This window comes from Aulonocara sp. 'chitande type north' Nkhata Bay, linkage group LG18 (assembly GCF_057382095.1).
Source record: "Aulonocara sp. 'chitande type north' Nkhata Bay isolate Kocher_YH1m ecotype deep benthic linkage group LG18, A_spYH_male_GT1.1, whole genome shotgun sequence".
Taxonomy (NCBI): domain Eukaryota; kingdom Metazoa; phylum Chordata; class Actinopteri; order Cichliformes; family Cichlidae; genus Aulonocara; species Aulonocara sp. 'chitande type north' Nkhata Bay.
This window is the reverse complement of record NC_141361.1, coordinates 11,271,367-11,289,916: the sequence shown is the minus strand read 5'-3', so window position 1 is coordinate 11,289,916 and position 18,550 is coordinate 11,271,367. Positions and strand designations below refer to the sequence as shown.

Here is an 18,550-nt window from a genome sequence, read left to right as displayed (position 1 = left end):
AAAAACCATCAAGCCAACTCTGTCTGGCCACATCTCCATACATCCAGTTCAGTTTCAGCAGTGGATCATCCATTATTAATCTCCTTTCCTCTGGGAAGTGCAGGAGACTCACTATTACTGTCGGTTCCATGGCTACAGTAACTACCCCTCCTGCAGCTCATCCACCCTCTGGTGCTCTCACTGTTGACTAAAGCTTTTCCTCCAGCACGCTAGGGCCATGTGGGGACAGGAGGACTAAAGGGGCAAACATGTAATTTGCTCTGGCTGTTACTATATCCGTTGTTAAGTCTGTATCTGGAAAAGGCTGTAAGAGGGATATTGGATACAGAGGGTACTGGTGGAGAAATTTAATATTAGCTGGCCATTTTTTAAATGATATCGCTCATGAATTTAATATGGATCCTCTATCTGGGACATTTGTCTGCGGTGCTCGCCTTTCTTTCCAGTTGAAGCCATCTAAATCTTTCAAGAATAGGGACCATGCTTAATTAGTGCTCCAGAAGCCCTGAGGGGACAGAACCATTTTAATCTCTTGACTACGCAGTGATGGAGACTACTGCCAGATTGTATGTGACACAGTAGTAAAGGGGGATAATGTTTTTGTTTTTATGTTTTTGTCAAGCTATAGATCACAGAGCTGACCAAAACTCAATATCTGTACATTTTTATTATTTGGCACATTAGCAGGCAGATAAACAGCTTAAAAATAAAAAAATTTCAGGTTTTAAGCACTGAAATCAAACTATTCTGCTGAAATTCTGTAAAAGGTGGTCTAAGGTCGTTACCTGCTACCAGTGCTGAGGTGCATGTGATGCTTCAGTACATACATCAGGAAGATAATGACTGACTGATGACTCAGTGGACTTGTTCGCTCATACTGTGTTATTAAATCCCTCTGGCACTGCTGTATCATCTCACATTCAGTTACAGTCACATGATTTAAAATATCCCCCCAGCAAAAGCAGTGACAAGAGGAAGGGAAACAAAAATCTTTCATTTCTTGCTTTCTCATCTTCTTAATTTTGCACTTTTAATTCCAGTTATCACCGTCTCTCAAAGTGGAGGATACTCAGTTATTCCTATGAATACCACACTGTCTAGCTTTAAATAGGTATTTGCTTTTGTTTGTATTTCAAACTCCACTATACATTTAAAAATGGATGTTTAAAGTAAACTCCTGCATATTTCAAGAAAATTATTTTAAGCTTTCCAGTTACTTTCAAGCTGCCGGTACTCTGAAAGTGTAGTTCCTGATTGGATCACAAGAAGAAGAATGGTAGCCTCTTGCATTTCCTAGCACTCAGTTATTTCACTCTTAAAGACAGAAGAGGCTTAGGAAGGAGACTTGACAGTCAAATGTTTTTTTTTTTGTTTTTTTTAATTATTTGACACACAAAACTAGATCCAACCACCTCCTTATGACGATCACAGGGTAAAGCAGATGTTTTATTGCGGCCAACGCTGCCACAACACCACGAATGTGTTTTTAGTTTTAGTTTGAAAATAGCTTGAGAATGAGGCATGAGTTGTTGTGATGGGACAGGTTTTACTGCATTATTCCCTTTTCTCACGCAATATCATAATTAACAAGGAGCTGAATTTGTTTTAAACAGTTAAATATTATATATGCTGGTAAAACATGCTGTAAAGCTCTGTGAATTCAGTTTGTTATGAATGCCCCACCTGGCATGCTTCCCTTTATAAATGTTTTAAATTGTGGTGTTTCGAGGCTGTGCTCAGTCTAGTGTGTCACCTCTGCCAGCTCTGCTCTGCACCGCTGTGGGAAGGCTAATGTAGGCCCGATGAATAATACAGTGTGTGCTGCTGCTCTTATTCGGTCTCGTGTCAACCCGCCCAACAGCAGTGGGTCAGCAGAACTGGGCCACGTTTCCCCTTTAGCCTTCGCTCTGCCTTGATCTCCACCTTTGACTTGAGACATCCAGTTTAGTCTGACTGTGGTTAAAATACTCTGAAGTCTATCCTTTTTTGTTTGTTTCTACTTCAAATTTGGGTGGTGTATTACTATGGACCAGTGTAAGTGCTGCGCCCAGTTTGAGATGGTTTGTTTCCCTGTTACCATCTCTGTGTAGATGGAGGGGTACATTCATTGATATTAATTTATTCCTAAGTGTCTTGCCCTGAAATCTAACCATCACAACTAATTGCCAGACTCTTACCCTAGCCTAAAATCCAGGTTTAACTTGAAACAGGTCTTTGAAGGGATTTGAAAAAATAAGAAAAAATATTATTGTATTGCCTTTTGTTTCCTGTGACAAATTACTTCTGTCACCTGCTCATGTTGTTTTGATGGTTCAATAAAGCTACAATCTATAATCTGCCTGTTCTGCAAGCCACATGTTGAACAGAAACACAGACATTCAGTGATTGTATCCTATCCTTATTTTCAGAGCAGTAAATGTATGATTGGTAGATGAGTGGGTCATCTACCAAAAGAAAAGGTTTAGTGGACGACCTTGATTGATCCCCGGCTCCTCCATTCCATGTGTTAACGTATGCTTTGACATACTGAATCCCAGTGCATCCATTGGAGTGTGAATGTTTAACTAAAAAGCACTTAGACATAGATAAAAGTGATGTATCATTGTTTGTTGTGATCGGTTGAATGAAACTTGTAGTATGGAAATGCTTTGAGTGCTTGAATTAAGTAGAAAGGTGCTATGAAAGTATCAGTTTATTAGCGTGCTTAGGGAGGATCTACAAATTATACCTGGAACAAAAATAATTTGGATAATATACTCAAACTAGTTCTGCACTAATGTTCTATGAAGTTAGGTGGATTTGAAATTGTGCTAAATAAGCAAACTCTCTTTCAAATTAATTTAATTTGAGAAGAAAAGTCATGAGTTTATTCACCCCATGATTTAGTTGGACTGTTCCCAGAATAACTTTAGTCCAGCTGCCAGGAGAGACGTTTAGTTTTTATATATAAAAGCAGCACCACCCATTTTACAAGATGCTGGTTGTTAGATTGCGCTGAAGATTATGAAGCAGGGGCGTGTGTGTAAGCTGCTCCTGTTAACACAGTGTTCTTGTTAAACTTTGTTTTTGAGCTCTGACACGTGTCTTAATAGAATTTATTTCTTTGGATAGGACACGAGACACAACCTCACGGTGAACCTGACCACGCTTCGTGTGTGGTGCTACGCTTGTGGCAAGGAAGTTTTCCTGGAGCGTAAACTAGGTCCTCACTCACCCCACAGCAACAGCAAACCCCTCCCCTTGCCGCAGAACGTGGGTCAGGTATGAGCCAGGCTTCCTTTCTATTGTTATCTCACAGCTTGAAGATACGGTTTACTTGTAGAACAGGCTGGTTTACATATTCACGAATGAGGAATTCCACCAGTAACAATTAAACTGTAGTTATTTATTTCCTAGACAAGATCTTTTATTATAAGGTTTATGTGTGTCTGTTACAGGATGGCAACAAGGCCCCTGGGAGTCCTACCTCCCTGAGAGTGCCCTCTAATGGTGGCTGTGAAGACATAGACATGGAGATGGAAGAGGAAGACGACATACGTGCCAGAGGTGAGCTGTGTTTAAGTGATTACCACATCAGTGTCACAAAGAGTTAGCTGATAGATCTTATTAATGAATACTATCATTTTCAAATTAAAGTATTCAAATCAACACAGCTAGTTTAGATTTTATATTAAACACATCCATTTATTGTGGCAGACGGCCAAAAAACATAACATCTGCCACGAGAGGTGGTGTTTACTGCAGCTTAAGCAGCAGTTTAAGCAGATTTTGTTTTAACACAGTCATACAGCAGTTCATGAAATATTCATGTGCTGTAATCTATTGATTTGTGTTTGTTGACCCTGGTTTTCGGGTCGATGAAGACCATTTTTAAATTTGCTTCAGCTGACATGTCCTGATTTCCAGTGTTGGTCAAGTTACTTGAAAAAAGTAATCAGTAACTAATTACTGATTACTCCCCCAAAAAAGTAATCCCGTTACTTTACTGATTACTTATTTTCAAAAGTAATTAATTACTTAGTTACTTAGTTACTTAGTTACTTTTTAAAAACACGATTTACAACCTGAAGAGGTGATAAAGTGATAGATCTTTCAGCCCAATTCTACTTTTTCTGCATAATCCATCATACAAAATGTAATCAAATGGAAAAGTCTCTTTTTAAAACTTGTTTTATTAGTTTTAATCTTTTAACTTTATGCATCAAGCAAAACATTTAATTATATGCAACATTCTCTGACTTGAATAAATTAGTTTAACATTTAAACCTATTTTCTACACATTCCAGCACATAAAATAAAATATTTTTTGTGTTTTCACTCACTCTTTCAAACAGATGCAAGTAAAACACAGCAGAAAATAAATAAAGTCAAAGACTCAGCGGTCCTTTTGCTCTATTTTCACCTGTAAAGCAGGAGCAGGGTAGGCGGAGGGTTACCCTGGTGCAGGTGTGCTGCGGTCAGTTGAAGAATCCGCGCGAGTGTCTCTGTGAGTTTCCCATTATGTCGTAGCTACTCGGTGCTTGCTCGGAAGTTTAGGGGTTTTTTTCGCTGTAAAAAGAAGTTTTCTTCCCACGCACGATGGACGCTAATGTTTTTGTCACTTTTTATGGAATCAAACTCAAAGTAAGGTCAGTACTTCCACACTTTAAACGCTGCACGCTCATACTCTCTCCCGCACTCGATATATTATCCATTGTTGATCTGCACACAGCTGCTGTCACCAACGTCGCACTTGCTTACTCACTGTCATGAGACATTCTCGCAAAAAAAATCACGGTTTTAGTAACGCAGTAACGCAGCGTTCCTACGGGAAAGTAACGGTAATCTAATTACCGATTTTGCAATAGTAATCCCTTACTTTACTCGTTACTTGAAAAAAGTAATCAGATTACAGTAACGCATTACAAGTAACGCGTTACTGCCCATCTCTGCTGATTTCTGACTGTGTACACAAAATGGACATTTTTCCTCTTTTGAAAGCCCAAAGAAAAGTCCACATTTGACGGCTGGACTTTTATGGTAGTTAGGATAATCTGGTCCAGAGATCCATGTTCAAGTCATCCACATAACAGATTGTTATTATTTTGGATATGGTACTAATTTAAAATATGTTATTAATTACCATTATCAAGTTTAGCCATTAAAATTACTAGTCTGGATATAAAAGCGTTGTGTTTAGATTTCCACACTAAAAAAGGCAGAAAAAGGTTTGAGGTAAATTACAGAGGCTGACACTTGTTTCAAAGCTCTGTTTTCTTGGTTGCCTTAGTGATACATCCTTGCAGAAGCCTGAACAAAAGCATGGGCATACTGTACCTGCTGTAGAGACAAAATATTCTTCCTATTGAAAAAAACGTTAGTTTAAAAAAACCAAGAAAACAAAAAAACGGCACAACTCGTGTCCACTGAAACAAACAACTATACTGTTTTTGTTTTTTGTTTTTTTCTTGTGGCATACTTTGCCAAGAGATCAGACTTGTTTATTTGATTTACTCCTGGCTAATTTATTAATGATAGCTTTGGCATTAACCACATGGCATGGCTAGGGGCTTGATTTTTATTCATCTGTGACAATCAGACCAAAAACACCTGAATGCAAAGACTAGCAAGTGTCGTTCAATACTTTTGCCCATTTACATAACATGAACTACCCATTGTCCTTGTTGCACCAATGGGCCAAGTCCTTTAAAAACTATAAAGAGGTTATTAGAGATGACAAATTAATGGTAACAAATATATTTCAAATCAAAAAAATGAATACACTCTGCTAGGTAAAGGTTAAAGATGTCCAGTAGCCTGTTTGAGCTGACATTGTTGCTTTTATGTGTGGCACAATAATCAAATAAAATCAGTCAAGACCTTTGCAAAAATGTGAAGTATAAGTTCAACAAACTGGCAAACTTGCAATCAGTTTCTCACAATATTAACCAACAAAGGTAGATATGAGAGGTACATGTCCCGCACGCTCAGATCAAACACTGAACATGCGTCAACGTTCCAGCTCCCCAGTATGAAGTCTGTGCAATGTTCAGTTGAAGGAAGCAGGCAACTGCACAGTGAGCGAGCAGAAGTCATTTGTGCCGTTTGACTGTTTTCATGTGTCTGAAAAACAGTCAGACGGCATCTCTGCCTGTTTTCTGCAGAGAGAGTTCAGCTGCGGACAGTGTCCTGTGTTCATTAGTGAAAACGGCTTAAAGGCCGTAAGTGAAGCATTTTTATATTCAAATCTTCTAATTAAAAGTCGAAGCTCTGCTGCCTTAGACACCTTTTTAATTATTAAAATCAAATACTTTTGAAGTCAGTGGGGTGACAAAAATTGAATTGTGTTTTATCGCCTCTTTAATCCAAGTTTGACGAAATTAAAGATGAACACCTCAAATGCAAGAGCTCGGTAATCAGCAGGTGGTTTAGTTCAAAGCGAATGTTATGAATGTAATTAAACAGAGAAGTAAATTTTTGCAATAAGATGAGTGTTTTTAACGGCTCTGATGCACCAAACAGTCTTCAAATAACTAGAGCTGAGAAAAGCCAGCTAATGTGTTGCCTAGCCCCCCCCCTTTAGTCATCTGAAACATATATTTAAAACACAAACAAAATCAACTAACAATGATTTACTTGCAGCTATGAATCTGCAGATGAGGGTAAATTAGGATGACGTGCAGTGCCAAAAACTGTGGTAAACTGCACAATGCTGCTAAGCAGGACTATGAGCGGCAGTGCAGCTCAGTGGGTTCCTGTCAGCTCTGTCCCACCAAAGTCACTGTGGAAGTAATGTTTGCACACAGGCTCCACCAAATGACATATGTTATGTTGCGCCTCATGTGGTGCAGCTCGGGCACTGGCACTGCTTCACAGATATTTTTGTCACACATGCAGATCATATGATTAGGAAGCATGGTGAATACGCTTTGAAAACTAATGTGCACTGCAGAACAGGCTGGTCGTATATGTGGGCGACATATTTATAAAAGGAAAACGCATCTCTGGACCGCTACAGCAGGAATGGACATAATTCAGCACAGCATGTTCCCTCATTTGGTGTTTTGATGAAGGCACTGGACCCACATATTCCTGAGGTGTTTAATTAGGTCAAGTTCTGGTGACTGTCCATCAGACATAATTTTCATACTGATTAAACCATTCACTGACTGCCTTGTGCCCTGTGGATGGGAGGGATTGTCATCCCAGAAGCTTCCATGTTGAATGTTGGTGTGTAACAGTGGAAATCCGTTCTTTTGGTGGGTTTATCAAAAGTGTTGTTGTTGTGTATATACTCCAGAAATCAGCTGTTATAGGTGCAACATTTGAGTAATGAAGCACATCCCTGTTCTACATTTTATCACCTGTGGCCGTGGTTTCACAAGGTGAAAGAGACAAGTGCATGCTGGGACCTTGTTTAATGTGGTTTGTGCAGTGGCTGTGCAACAAAACTCATGAAGGCTGGACTCTGAATAAATAGAAACATAGGTTCTCACTTGCATTCCCCAAAACATTATGGCAAATGAAGTTCTAGAACTTAGACCATTGTTATTATACCCCAAACAGAAATAAGACTTTGAATTGTAGTAGGAGCGATAAAATCCATTAATATGAGCTGTGTAATGGGGTGGAGACCACAGGCCACAGCAGCTGTGTCTAAAATACACTAGGCAGGCACTTTTTCCTGCCCCTGCTGTAAAGTATTAATCTCAGAAATGAAACGGGTCTTGTGAAAATGTAGACACTTTCTGTCTGCCATTAAAATTTACGAGGAGTTGATGAAAGGCTTACTTTAATTTCCCCGGTGTGCTCTGTCTCCGTCAGGCCTGACAGGACTGAAGAATATAGGCAACACCTGCTACATGAACGCTGCCCTCCAGGCCCTGTCCAACTGGTGAGACTGCTGTTTATCCACCTTCTGTCCCTGCGTCTACCTGTCTATCCCACTGTTCCTGCGCAGACAGCTTTTTCTTCGTCTAACTTTCCTCTCATTTCTCACACTGTTAACGCGCCTATTCAATAGCCATTTGCTGTTTTATACACCATCTGACTGCCTCTTATTGACTGTGAGAAACAACCGCGGCTGTGCTCATTTGAGTGAGTGAAAATTGCTGCAGTGCACCATTTGAGATGACAGAAATGGCCTTTTGGAGTTCCCTGTAGGGTCTTCTCTTACAGATGAACACCAACTCTTCTACCCCCCCACAAGTCTTCTGTTGCTTCTCCTCATGTGTTTCTTGCTCCTTTCCCACCATTTCTTTCTTTCTTTCTTTACCTCTTTCTTTTGTTGTTTTTCTTCCAGTCTGACTCATCTTTTATTGTTTATTGAAGTGCCAATCTGTGTGATTCACTGCTCATGTTTGGCTTATTTGCGGTGGTCACTTAACTTAGAGCTCTGCAACAAACCTCGAGGCTGTCTTATTGCTTTTATTTTTCATGGAACAACAAAGCAAAGCCCTTCTTTCTTTCTAATACCATCTACCCACGGGCCAGTAAATGTTTAAATTAAATGGATGATGCTGTGTCTGGATGTAAGTAAAAATGGGAAAAGATGTGGGTCAAAATTTGCAATCTAAATCACATTCCAAAAATAGGAAGAACTGACTCACGCAGCTGCAGAAGGAGGGACCTTTTCCTGAAACTTCGCTTTGATGTCTGTTTGTGTGAGCGTAGCGTTCCTCAGTTACTTTCGGGTCATTATGCAAGTCTAAGGACTTTTCTCTTGCCAAGGGAAGGGAACACTCCATGCCTTATTCATCCTGTAGTTTGTCTCTTTCGTGCAAATTCCCGTCCATTCTGTATTCGTCAAGTAAAATCCCCTCAGCTGTTTCTCTTTTCAGCCAGTCTGATGTCCTTCAACTCTCAGCTGTGTGAGGCGGTTTCTCGCATGAGACAAAACCTCTGGGAATTTGTGATATCACTCAATGACTCAAGTATGAATTTAAATGAAATGAATAAAAAATAAAGTGAAGGCAACATTATGTAGATGTGCCAGAATGAAACCTCTCTGGATCTCTGTTCTTTATAATATATTTTAATCTTAGAGTCTAATTGAAAACACACATTTAACCTTGAGTAGTATGATAATACTAAGGTATCAAAAAAGCTTTTTACAAATGCTACATATTATAATAATGCAGTATTGTTCTTTGCTCTGTTTTTCTTCCTGTGTCAAAGTTGATTGTTACATTCTGTTTTTTCAAATTACACACTTCACTCCACTCTTCAGTAATGACAACCAATGACAAACTGTTTTGCTGAAGGACAGTATTTGGTAAAGGCTCGTTTATTCCTGCATGTGATATATTCATCCTTTCTTTTTTTTGTCCCCCTCCTTCTGCAGCCCACCTCTGACACAGTTTTTTGTAGAATGTGGTGGCCTGGTGAGGACGGACAAGAAGCCCGCTCTCTGCAAAAGCTACCAGAAGCTGGTGTCAGATCTGTGGCACAAGAACAGGTATTTGGTTATTTACATGACTGAAGAATGAATATTAACATGCCTCCATGCCACAGTTGGAATTCAGGGTCGCTTTCATTACCACCCCAGTCGAATAGTAAGATGTTTAGAAAATGACGCAAATAATGTATATAAAAGATGGATGCAGGTCACTTTTCAGACCTGGAAGTCCTGGATTATTTCCAGTGGCCAGCAGGGGCAATTTCTGTGTGTGATTATAAAAGAATTTGTGCTGTCAGCGTTAATCTCACTACAGCACTAAGAAAAATGTGTGGAAAAATGACCTTACTTCCCAATTGATCCATTAATTCATGGTCTCTTACAAATTTAGAGTTTTAATGAATACAAAATGATTAGGTTATATTAGATTAGATAGAACTTTATTAATCCCTCGGGTGGGTTCCTCTGGGAAATTCGATTTCCAAAAAAGCACAGCACCGACAGAAGTTACAGAGTTACAGAATATTATATATATATATATATATATATAAATATAAAAAAATACAGAGACAATATAAATAAAATATACGAAGGGGATAAATAGAATAAATAGGAATAAAAATAAAAATACAAGTGAATTGCACATTTCAAGTATTGAGTCTATTGCACCGTTGACTATTTACAAAAGTATTGCACAAAAGGTATTGCACAGTGAGGTGAAGAGGCACTACAGCTTAGTTGTTCCCCCCTCCTTTGTCCTCCTGTTTCCCCTCCCTCTCCCCTCCAGGGAGGAGTTAAACAGTCTGATGGCGTGTGGGACAATATGATATGTGTATTGTCAATTATTCTCCTCATTTAAGTCAAAATGGACAAAAAGGCTTGGAGCACTTTTAGACAGACCTAGCTTGTGATTGACAAGCCACTGTCATATCAGCACGCAGTGTCTCTCAACTTTAGGCTCAGTTCTTTCTGGATTTTGGTATGATGGCATGCAGCCTGATGTTGATGATGATTGCTGACTGGTTGAAAAATTCACTTAAACAGGAAACGCAGTAAAATGATGGAACAAAATTAGTGTGTTGGCTGTGATAGACATTTTGTTGTTTTTACACTCAGTTTCACTTCACTACAAAGAAGTTCTTTGCTTAATATGACTTTGAGCAGCAATGTTTCTTTTATCTATTTTTACACTGCCCCCCTGGTGGCAGTACACTGCTACAACACACAGTCATATTCTGCAAAATTACTCATAGGCCCAACACGAAGCCATTCAGTTGGATCCAGCCCTCTGTTGTTGTCAAAGCTGAGATGGTGACAGCAAAAAAATTTCAAACTTTAAATACTTTGCAAAACAGTGGATAAAATCATGCTGATTGTGTCCATCTTTAATATACAGTCTTTCACATGAGAGCAGTTTTGCTGTTTCTAATTTCACACTCAACATTACATGTGACCCGTGCAAAAAAAATTACATCTTTAAATCAGGCTGTGTTTTCTCACATTGCAGACCTTCCTATGTGGTCCCAACCAACTTGTTCCAGGGGATCAAAGCCATAAACCCCATGTTTAGAGGATACGCTCAGCAGGTGGGTCATCCCAGATGATGAAATGAATGTGCAATGTTTTCATTAATGCAAAAAACAAAACAAAAACATGGGGACACTTGTCACACTTTGAGCCTTTTTCTAGAGCCAAACAGCGTATTTGAGTCTTTCATTTGTCATAAAGTCGGCAGGTGATATGATGCAAACCTTTGACGACTGTGTTGTACGAAATAATAATATCTGTCTGAAATATGATGAAAGATCATATGCTTTTATAATAATGTAATAGGCCTGTTATTGATCTTTTTCTTTTTGATAATTTTGTTTTTTTTGTGCTGAGCTGGGGTTATTATCAGTCTGACCCCAGATTATTAAGATGCCCCAGATCTTATAGTCTCTCTTATTTCCCTCCGTATCACTCTATTCTTATTCCTTTACAGAAATTACATTTTTTTTTCCAGCTCAAAGCACTCACTCCGCTAAACCGAATCCTCTGCCTTTTCAGTCACTAACATGCACTTTCTCTCTCTCTCTCACACACACACACACACACACACACACACACACACACACACACACACACACACCTGGTCTAAAGGTAAATTGCTTGATTTGATTCCATTTGGCACTTGAAAGCAAAGTTTTGCATTATGGACATAAAGGTTTTTTCAGAGAAGTTAAATTGAGGCACTTTGTGTCTTTGGCTGGTGTCTGTAAATAAGGGATTTATAAGCCTGAATGGTGAATTGATAAAAGAGGCCTGTTTCCTCTTGGCTGGCCACTGTTTGTTCAGAGGTTTTAGCTGAAGAGTATTCATTTGTCACGCCACGCTGGGCTGCACAGACTTGGATTAAACATCGCTCTGAATGAAGTTAACATTCCCCAGCTCCTGTGAGAGGAGAGTTCATTTGGCTTGAAGAGGGAGATTGGATGTCTGAGGTTCATTAACTTTGATTACACGTTCATGAGCATTTGGTTTCAGATGTTGTGATCAAAATTGGGATAAACACGGAGGTGAAGTGGTTGTTTTATGTAATTTGGAAGAAGATGTGCTTCACTTTGCCTGTCAAACTCAGTAATATATTGGAGGAATAAATGGTGAGTTATAAGGAGCTCTGATTTCCACATGCTATGGTGACCAAGATAGTAGAATAAATATCTTGCCCTGCTAATATTTTGTGTTTAACTGCACTGTAGGATTCCCAGGAGTTTCTGCGCTGCTTAATGGATCAGCTTCATGAAGAGCTGAAGGAGCAGCTACCTGAGCCCTGCGACCAGTCTCACAGCATCACAATGGACGACAGTCCCGAGGAGGACAACCATAGCCAGTCAGACAATGACTTCCAGTCATGTGAGTCCTGCGGTAGCAGCGAGAGGGCCGAAAATGAAGTGCAGGGTGGGAATGCGTTGATAGATGACACCAACGAAGCAGAGATGCTGATTCCCGAGCAAGATGAGATTCAGGCCAATAGGGAGTGGCAGAAGGAGAAGAACATGATTAATGACCTGTATCGCTCCGGGACTAATGGCATTACGGGTGGAAGCACTGGAGTGGACATCGACAAAGATGTTGATACCACTACAGAGACCACGCCTATTATCAGCAGCCAGGGAGCCATCAAGGTTCAAGGCAGAGCGTCAGGTAAACACATGAGAAATAGTGGCTCATATTTCACGGGATGACTTTTTGATATTCACGGCTAAATTTATGACCTTAAGAGTCTCTAAACCTTGGTCTTTTTTTTTCTTGCAGATTGCTTTCCAGATATCCAAATGCCAAACACTACAAGACCACAAAGTCCAGTCCCCATGGAGGGGCACATTCCCAAAATGTCCAGCAGTCCACCCAAAGCAGCCTCTGGCTGGCCCAGTCTGAACCCGGCACACAAGAAAGGTATTAAACTTTGTTTAGTGCCAGCGAGTTCATCTCCATTATGAGAGGGAGTCGTACCCAGAATAAGAACTGTAAATATAAAGAGGTTAGCAAGGTAACAGTATCCCAAAACTATCCTTGCTGACTCTTGTGTGAGACATGCTGTACTGTATTCTCAAATTTCTCTGCCTCTGTCTGCTTTCTCACAGCAGTGACCACATTCTCCCCGCCAAAGAACAAGCGCCAGAAGAAATATCGCAGCATTATCTCAGACGTGTTCGACGGGACCATTGTCAGCTCAGTACAGTGCCTCACCTGTGATCGGGTTAGTGCTTTTGGTTGTCTTTTTGTTGTTAGATCCAATTGAAATGTTAATGAAAATGCTGAGATGTTGAGCCGCAACAGAGGAGTAGGTAGAAAAAATGCCATTCTGATGATGGGAGGAAAGATGATCTGTGATCACAGTGACATTTTCGCCTTAAGGATAATTCTGCAAAGTGACAGCTCCTGACAAATCCTTATAAAAAAAAAAAAAACACAAACAAATGAAAAAGCAAAAAAAACAACAACCCCATTACACTTCTACCTTCTGTGGCCATCAGGTGTCTGTGACCCTGGAGAACTTCCAGGATATCTCGTTGCCCATTCCAGGGAAGGAAGACCTGGCCAAGCTCCACTCATCCACCCACCAAACCTCCCTGGTAAAAGCTGGCTCCTGCGGGGAAGCTTATGCACCACAGGGGTGGATAGCATTTGTCATGGAGTACATCAAGAGGTGTGTCTATAACCCATATGCTGTATTTTTTATTTATTTGTTTTTTACATCAGGCACCACTCAGTAGCTGCTTTCTGTTTTTGTCTAAAATTCACCTCCTTCTGTGTTTGTTTCTCCTGTTAGTTGGTTCTGGGGTCCAGTGGTTACACTACAAGACTGCCTTGCAGCTTTCTTTGCCAGAGATGAGCTAAAGGGTAAGCGGGTGGGTGGAAAAATATGTTGTGCCAGTACAAACATCAAGAATGATGTCTCAATAATTGTTTGTTTTGTGTTTTTAATTTTTTCCCTTAGGAGATAACATGTACAGTTGTGAAAAATGCAAGAAGTGAGTAATTTATTGCACATTAACTAAAATGAGATCTAAATGGACTGCACCTGCAATGACTGCTCCTCTCATTGATCTTTTTTTCCCTCCCCCCTCATAGATTACGAAATGGAGTCAAATTTTGTAAAATGCAAAGTTTGCCAGAGGTAAACTGACATTTCTAGATATTTATATGATGAAGAAATCCAAATATTTATCCAATATGTCTTCAAATGCCAAGCTTCTGAAATGAGAAATGTTTTCATTCTCCTGCTTCAGATCCTGTGTATTCACTTGAAGCGCTTCAGACACGAACTGATGTTCTCCACCAAGATAAGCACCCATGTGTCATTCCCCCTCGAGGGCCTGGACTTGCAGCCTTTCTTGGCCAAAGACAGCTCCGCCCAGACCACCAGCTACGACCTGCTGTCAGTCATCTGTCATCATGGCACTGCCAGCAGTGAGTGGGCGCAGTCACTCCCTTTTCTGCATGAGACCAGGGCAGCTGCCACCATTTGGCACATACGAGTGTCCTGCATTCATTCCCCTGGAAATAAAATTCACACTTACTTGATAGATTTGTGAATGCTGCTCTAACACATCCCCCTGTCTTCTCCCAGATGGCCACTACATAGCCTATTGCAGGAATGATGTGAACAATCTGTGGTATGAATTTGACGACCAAAGTGTGACTGAGGTGTCTGAAGCCTGTGTCCAGAATGCTGAAGCTTACGTGCTCTTTTATAAGTAAGCCTGGCACACTGTACTTCTATAACTCCTACCTGAACAAATGTAAAAACAAGCTCTCATTTATCTCTGTAGCATTTTAAAATTCACTACGCTGCTCAGCTATTAAAAATTGGATCGTACTTTTTCTTATTCATCTAAAATACTGATTAATATTTGATCTGTTTCTGTCCCAGAAAGAGCAATGAGGATGCAGTGAAAGAACGTAGGAGGGTGTCGGGCTTATTCAACATGATGGAGCCCAGCCTTCTGCAGTTCTACGTCTCCCGCCAGTGGCTTAACAAGTTCAAGACATTTGCCGAGCCAGGGCCCATTTCCAATGATGACTTCCTGTGTTTGCATGGAGGTGCGTATGAAAATGTCAGTTTTCCTGCTGAAGCCACTCGGAGGTCAGATTGTCCTTTTCCTCGCCCTGTGTCTAAATGCTTTGTGCAAAACGTTTTGCTTTGACTTTGACACAGCTTTGGCTTTTGTTCTCGCTCTGGATTTCTGATTCTGACAACGGCATTTCCAACTTCAGAAGAGGGGGAGGGGTTTCTTCTCTCTGTGAAGATGATCCTTCATTCTGTTTTTAGCAGAGAAAGGGGGAAAAAAGTCCTAAAAGGGTTCATGCGAATGGAAGTGACGTAACTGAAAAATAATTTGTGCAGAACAGAGAATGTGTTTACACACTGTAAATAAGCACTTACAGCTTTCTCCCTCCTGCTTGGTAGTCACCAGCACCTAAGCACATAATAACTGGCTAGTCAGGTACATAAGCAGAGATAATATCAGTGCAGTGAAACCATGATTGCTTTGTGGCAGTGCAGCCAGTTGTTTTATTTTGTGTGCAAAGCCGAAAACATCACAGCTTATTTTCACTTTCCTGTTCAAGTGTGCCATGAAAAACACACTAAGACTCCATCAAGAAGCTCTGGCTGCATGTTTTCCCAGGAGGACTTTTTGAAATAAACAGCTGTAAAATGGTGCTGGTGCAGACATAAAAAAACCACTAATTTTTCTTTGAATTGTTCATTTTAGTCAAAGTATCTTAGATTAAAGAAGCGAATTTAAAGACTTTAATTACCTGGTACACTGAGTAATTAAGATCATTTTAGATTTATTTAGGGTTCACACGTCACTTTTCATTATTTGGTTCATTATCTTATCTCGGCTTTCACGTTGCATCAAAATTTCAGTGCTTTTTTGCACGTTCACTTTTTTCCCCCCCACATTCTTCAGTATCTGCAGGGTCCTACTGCAAGCCTTGTTGTTTGCCTATTAAGATTAGAGGTTCTTAATTAAATTTTGCCTATTATAAATCAATAAGACAAGGCCCAATGAAATATTCAAGAGGGTTGGGGGAGCAGCAGTGTAGATTTTCAGTCTAGGGGAAACTGCTGCTCATATCTTTCTCACATGTCAAGATGAACTTAAGCTGACAAATGAATTCAAAGAGCTTTAATGCAGCAACATGGAAGGGTTGTTATTTTGTCCTACTCCCACTTCCTTCTTGATCTTGCTGTTTTAAAAAGACTTGCTAAAAGTCAACAAACATTTAATTAACCCAGGTCAGCTTTGCTGTATAAATTATTTGTGTAACCTAGCTTAGAGAAGGAAATGAGACCCTATAACCTGTAAGTGTAATAAATAATAAAGCTTACGGGCTTATTCAACCTATTTGGTGTTTAATATTTGGATCAAAAGAGAGAGGTGATTTAAAAATCTGGAAATTTAGGAATGAGTTGCCACCGTATCCTGACTTTTAGTATCTTAAGCTCAAAAACTCTTTTAGTCCCTAATTTATACAATAAATCAAAGTTCCATCTGGAGCTATAATTGACATTAAACAGTGGGTTTTCACAGGCTGTAATAAATACATCTGAAGTGTTTTTCAAGAAAAAGCCAAAAATTGGAGCAAAATAAACAACTTTCTGTGGAGATCTAAAAAATAATCTTTTTCATAGTCTCGCACCCTGCGGGGAGTTTAGACATGCAGTTTGGGAAGGAGTTTTAATAACAAGCTCTGGGGGTCTGAAAAAAGGAGAAACTGAAGAATATTTAATGATATTGGTAGCACAGTTTGAGCAGTGAATTTGACAGAATTGTGCATAGTTGAGCTTCTTGCCCTGTTTAAGCTCAGCACTGATCTGTAACCATGCGAGCTGTTGCATTTCATGTAAAATAAAATGTTACACTGCAAGCGTCTGACTGCTGTTTCACTGCGTTTCATCAGGTGTGCCGCCCAACAAAGCGACATTCATCGATGACCTGGTAGTGATGCTGCCGCAGAACGTGTGGGATCACCTTTACAGCAGGTACACGAAGTCGACACGGCTGCTTTCAGACTGGCTGGAGGCTTTAAGCATCTTCAGATCCAGCGATTCCTTTGGCTGAAGTAACGTGTGAGTTTGTATGTACTGTTTCCCGCAGGTACGGAGGGGGACCGGCTGTCAACCACCTGTATGTCTGCCACACGTGCCAGACTGAGATAGAAAAACTGGAGAAAAGGCGTAAGCAAGAGCTGGACATGTTTGTCAGGGTAAGCACCCACCCACTCCTCACCTCCCCTGAAAAGCCGTCCAAGCAGCGGCTTTATTTAGATAGTTTCAAAACTGGTTTGTGTATGTGTGTGTTTTAATGCACGGTGTGTCAGTGCAGCCAGGACTCATAGGTGTGTATAGGCCCCTTTTTCTTCAGTCTATTTAACCAGTTGATAGGCTGCATGTGTTGATGCTGTTCACCCCAGCAGGAGATGAGAGGTGCAAGCCAGATGAAAGCCTTATCATTAATGCATTGGGACAGATGCAGCTGTTATTGCCTGCTCAGAATAGGTGTGTGTGCGTGCGTGCGTGCGTGCGTGCGTGCGTGTAAGTGTAAGACAGAGCTAAAAAGGAAGAACAAGAAATGTGTCATTTTTTTCTTCTTTTTCCAAGAGAGATGAAACTGGTGCAGTGTGGTTTTAAGACTGTCTTCTAATTGGAGTAACTAGCAGAGAGAATTGATTTGGTTTTCCATTTCCTCTCAATCCTTTCATCCTTACTTTTTTCCTTTTTTTGTCCCCTATCCCATCCCACTTACCCCTCCTCTTTCCCCTCCCCACCCCTTTGCGTCCTCCCTCTTGTCTCTACCTCTCACTCCACCCCCACTTCCTCTCTCCCTTTCTCTGGCTCCTTCTGCTCCCTCTGTAGCTGAACAAGGCGTTCCAGGAGGAGGAGTCTCCAGTGGTCATATACTGCATCAGCATGCAGTGGTTTCGTGAGTGGGAGGGCTTTGTCAAAGGAAAAGACAATGGTAATTGGACAGAGGTCTTGCCTTTCCATTCCCCCACCCTACTCCACCCCCCTAGTCCTGTTTAAATGTCTGATTAAAAAGGTTAAATGTTTTCCATGCGATTTACTATGGAGAGACAGAGTTTCTGGAACAAACTGCCAGTCTATATGTTTTCATCGACATATGGGGGGAAAAAAAAGGCAAATAGATTTTTTTTCTTTTTTTTTTTCCTATAGAAAATCCAAATTCTCAGGTTTTTACAAACAGCTCATTTTCAAAAGAAACTGTGGAGTCCCCGTTCCTTCTTTTGATTTTTTTCTTCAAAGAATTCGCTTTAGTCCCCCGAGTCGGGTTTCTATCCTGCTCCAGCAAAATGAGGCGTCAAAATGCATTTCATTGGTGTTCCACTTGTCCTCATATTTTTTTTTTCTCTTTGCTTCCCCTACTTTGTATTGTCACATCTATTTATAACAGCTTGCATCTGGCACGCCTGCAAATGTCTGTTTTTTTTTTCTTTGTCTTGACTTCTGCTCCTCTAATATTTGTCTTCTCTCTGTAGCGAATGGGGAGCAGATATTGCTTTTTTGTAGTGTGACAAAAGCATTTGACATTTTAACATCATTGCTCTTTGATACAGTTAGGATATGAGAATATAACTCTGTTACTGATGTATGTAATT

General features: G+C 40.3%; 1 protein-coding gene across 2 annotated transcripts in view; it reads left to right on the top strand.

Moving 5' to 3' along the window:
* Positions 1-18,550, top strand: part of usp33 (ubiquitin specific peptidase 33) — a 28,711-nt gene that overhangs the window by 8,664 nt on the left and 1,497 nt on the right. Inside the window, exons 5-22 of one of the 2 annotated variants that reach the window (XM_086271121.1) lie at positions 3,112-3,261; positions 3,438-3,546; positions 7,804-7,873; positions 9,323-9,436; positions 10,884-10,962; positions 12,118-12,562; positions 12,674-12,814; positions 13,003-13,118; positions 13,396-13,568; positions 13,692-13,762; positions 13,860-13,893; positions 13,994-14,039; positions 14,152-14,332; positions 14,493-14,619; positions 14,796-14,965; positions 16,835-16,916; positions 17,032-17,140; positions 17,790-17,892. In XM_086271121.1, coding sequence (XP_086127247.1) covers positions 3,112-3,261; positions 3,438-3,546; positions 7,804-7,873; positions 9,323-9,436; positions 10,884-10,962; positions 12,118-12,562; positions 12,674-12,814; positions 13,003-13,118; positions 13,396-13,568; positions 13,692-13,762; positions 13,860-13,893; positions 13,994-14,039; positions 14,152-14,332; positions 14,493-14,619; positions 14,796-14,965; positions 16,835-16,916; positions 17,032-17,140; positions 17,790-17,892 — 2,320 coding nt within the window. The remainder of the gene's footprint in view (positions 1-3,111; positions 3,262-3,437; positions 3,547-7,803; positions 7,874-9,322; positions 9,437-10,883; positions 10,963-12,117; positions 12,563-12,673; positions 12,815-13,002; positions 13,119-13,395; positions 13,569-13,691; positions 13,763-13,859; positions 13,894-13,993; positions 14,040-14,151; positions 14,333-14,492; positions 14,620-14,795; positions 14,966-16,834; positions 16,917-17,031; positions 17,141-17,789; positions 17,893-18,550) is intronic. The other variant, XM_086271122.1, reaches the window with a different exon arrangement.